Source organism: Halyomorpha halys, unplaced genomic scaffold (genome assembly GCF_000696795.3).
Source record: "Halyomorpha halys isolate HHAL.00 unplaced genomic scaffold, Hhal_1.1 Scaffold122.1, whole genome shotgun sequence".
NCBI lineage: Eukaryota > Metazoa > Arthropoda > Insecta > Hemiptera > Pentatomidae > Halyomorpha > Halyomorpha halys.
Genome location: NW_027116215.1, coordinates 594,133 through 595,457, shown reverse-complemented (window position 1 = coordinate 595,457; position 1,325 = coordinate 594,133). Strand labels below are relative to the sequence as shown.

The following is a 1,325-nucleotide window of genomic DNA, read 5'->3' as shown; positions in this document are numbered from 1 at the left end:
GCAGTGACGTAGCTACCCCCCAAAGGCTCAGTCGACTCGCTAGCTCCCTGGGCTGCCTATCGACCTGAGGTTCAGTTCGGTTACGTCGTTCCATTCATAGAGGTCTTGCTCAATGGCAAGCTATGGGGTCCCGTTGTGAAGTAATTATCAACAATTATGTAGTGTGTATCATGTCATGTGCTATCTATTATTAGGCTTATAATGAGAAGATTATAAAATAAATTTGCTATAAGTGTTTGTATTTTGTTTTGTTTTTTTTATCTTCGCCCATTATTTGTTACATTTGTTTTTTAACCGCCATGTTTTTTTTTCTTAACAATAAATTATTCATTGCATTAAAACGATCTTCAGTTTATACACATCAGTTTTATATTGTATAAAAAACTAATCATATAGATGATTAATAATTCTAAAAAAAATGTAGTGTTATAAACTCCATAATATGGTTGGAAGTTGAATAGTTTTAAAATTAACATCAGAAATTCAGCAGTAGGTGACACTAATTTACTAAATATCATCAAGCACATAAATTATTTTTGTAATACTAAACCTAAAATGGTGCATTATGATATTTTGGATAATAAACTAAATTATTCCTCTGAAAAATCCTTAAGAATTTCATTAAATTAATATTTACTGACAATTTTTCTAATTCCTTTATAATTATTTTCATTTATCAAATTACGTGTTCAATATTTATACATATTGTAAATTTAGGTGTGATTGTGCCATGTGGGGTGAAAATAGGCCAAGAGGTGTACAAAGTAATAACCTATATCTAAATTGATAAGTAGATTCGAATATCCTTATCATTCTTATTTCCACCATAGCTGGAAGAATCTGAAAGTAAATTTTATATATTTTTTTCAACACAATAAATGTACTTTTTTGAAAAAATATTTTATTTTTCTTATGAAATATAATAAAATAATAGGGAAAAAACTTTTTTTTTTCGAGTTATAAATATTTAGTTCATACTTTTTAAGTTTTATATTAAATGCACTCCAATTGTGTTAGTAATGTTTGTTTTATTGTTATTATTGTGTATATTACAAGGGTAAAGTATACAAGATATTTTATATAAATGTGCTAAAAGGAAAATTATGTTTATTTGAACGCTTAAGTGAATTCCGATTGTAAAACGTCAGTTTTAACTCTCGGATAAATTATATCAACAGTTTATCAAACGAGGAAAGATCTACCATGTTATCAATACTCTAGATTTGTATTCTATATGTGGACGATTACAGCATGATTTCCTCCAAACCTGCATTGAATTATTTTGACTATACTCCTCAAATCAGGTAGTGACAGAAAACAATGGC

General features: G+C 28.0%; 1 protein-coding gene across 4 annotated transcripts in view; it reads left to right on the top strand.

The window, feature by feature from the left end:
• The window catches only part of LOC106678088 (inositol hexakisphosphate kinase 1), a 308,245-nt gene that overhangs the window by 128,233 nt on the left and 178,687 nt on the right, over positions 1–1,325 (top strand). Inside the window, exon 1 of one of the 4 annotated variants that reach the window (XM_067053050.1) lies at positions 47–140. The exons of the other annotated variants lie outside the window; for them this stretch is intronic. Within the exon in view, the coding sequence (XP_066909151.1) occupies positions 123–140 (18 nt within the window). The 5' untranslated portion in view covers positions 47–122. Of the gene's footprint in view, positions 1–46; positions 141–1,325 lie in introns of those variants that run through there. 4 annotated transcript variants of the gene reach the window in all.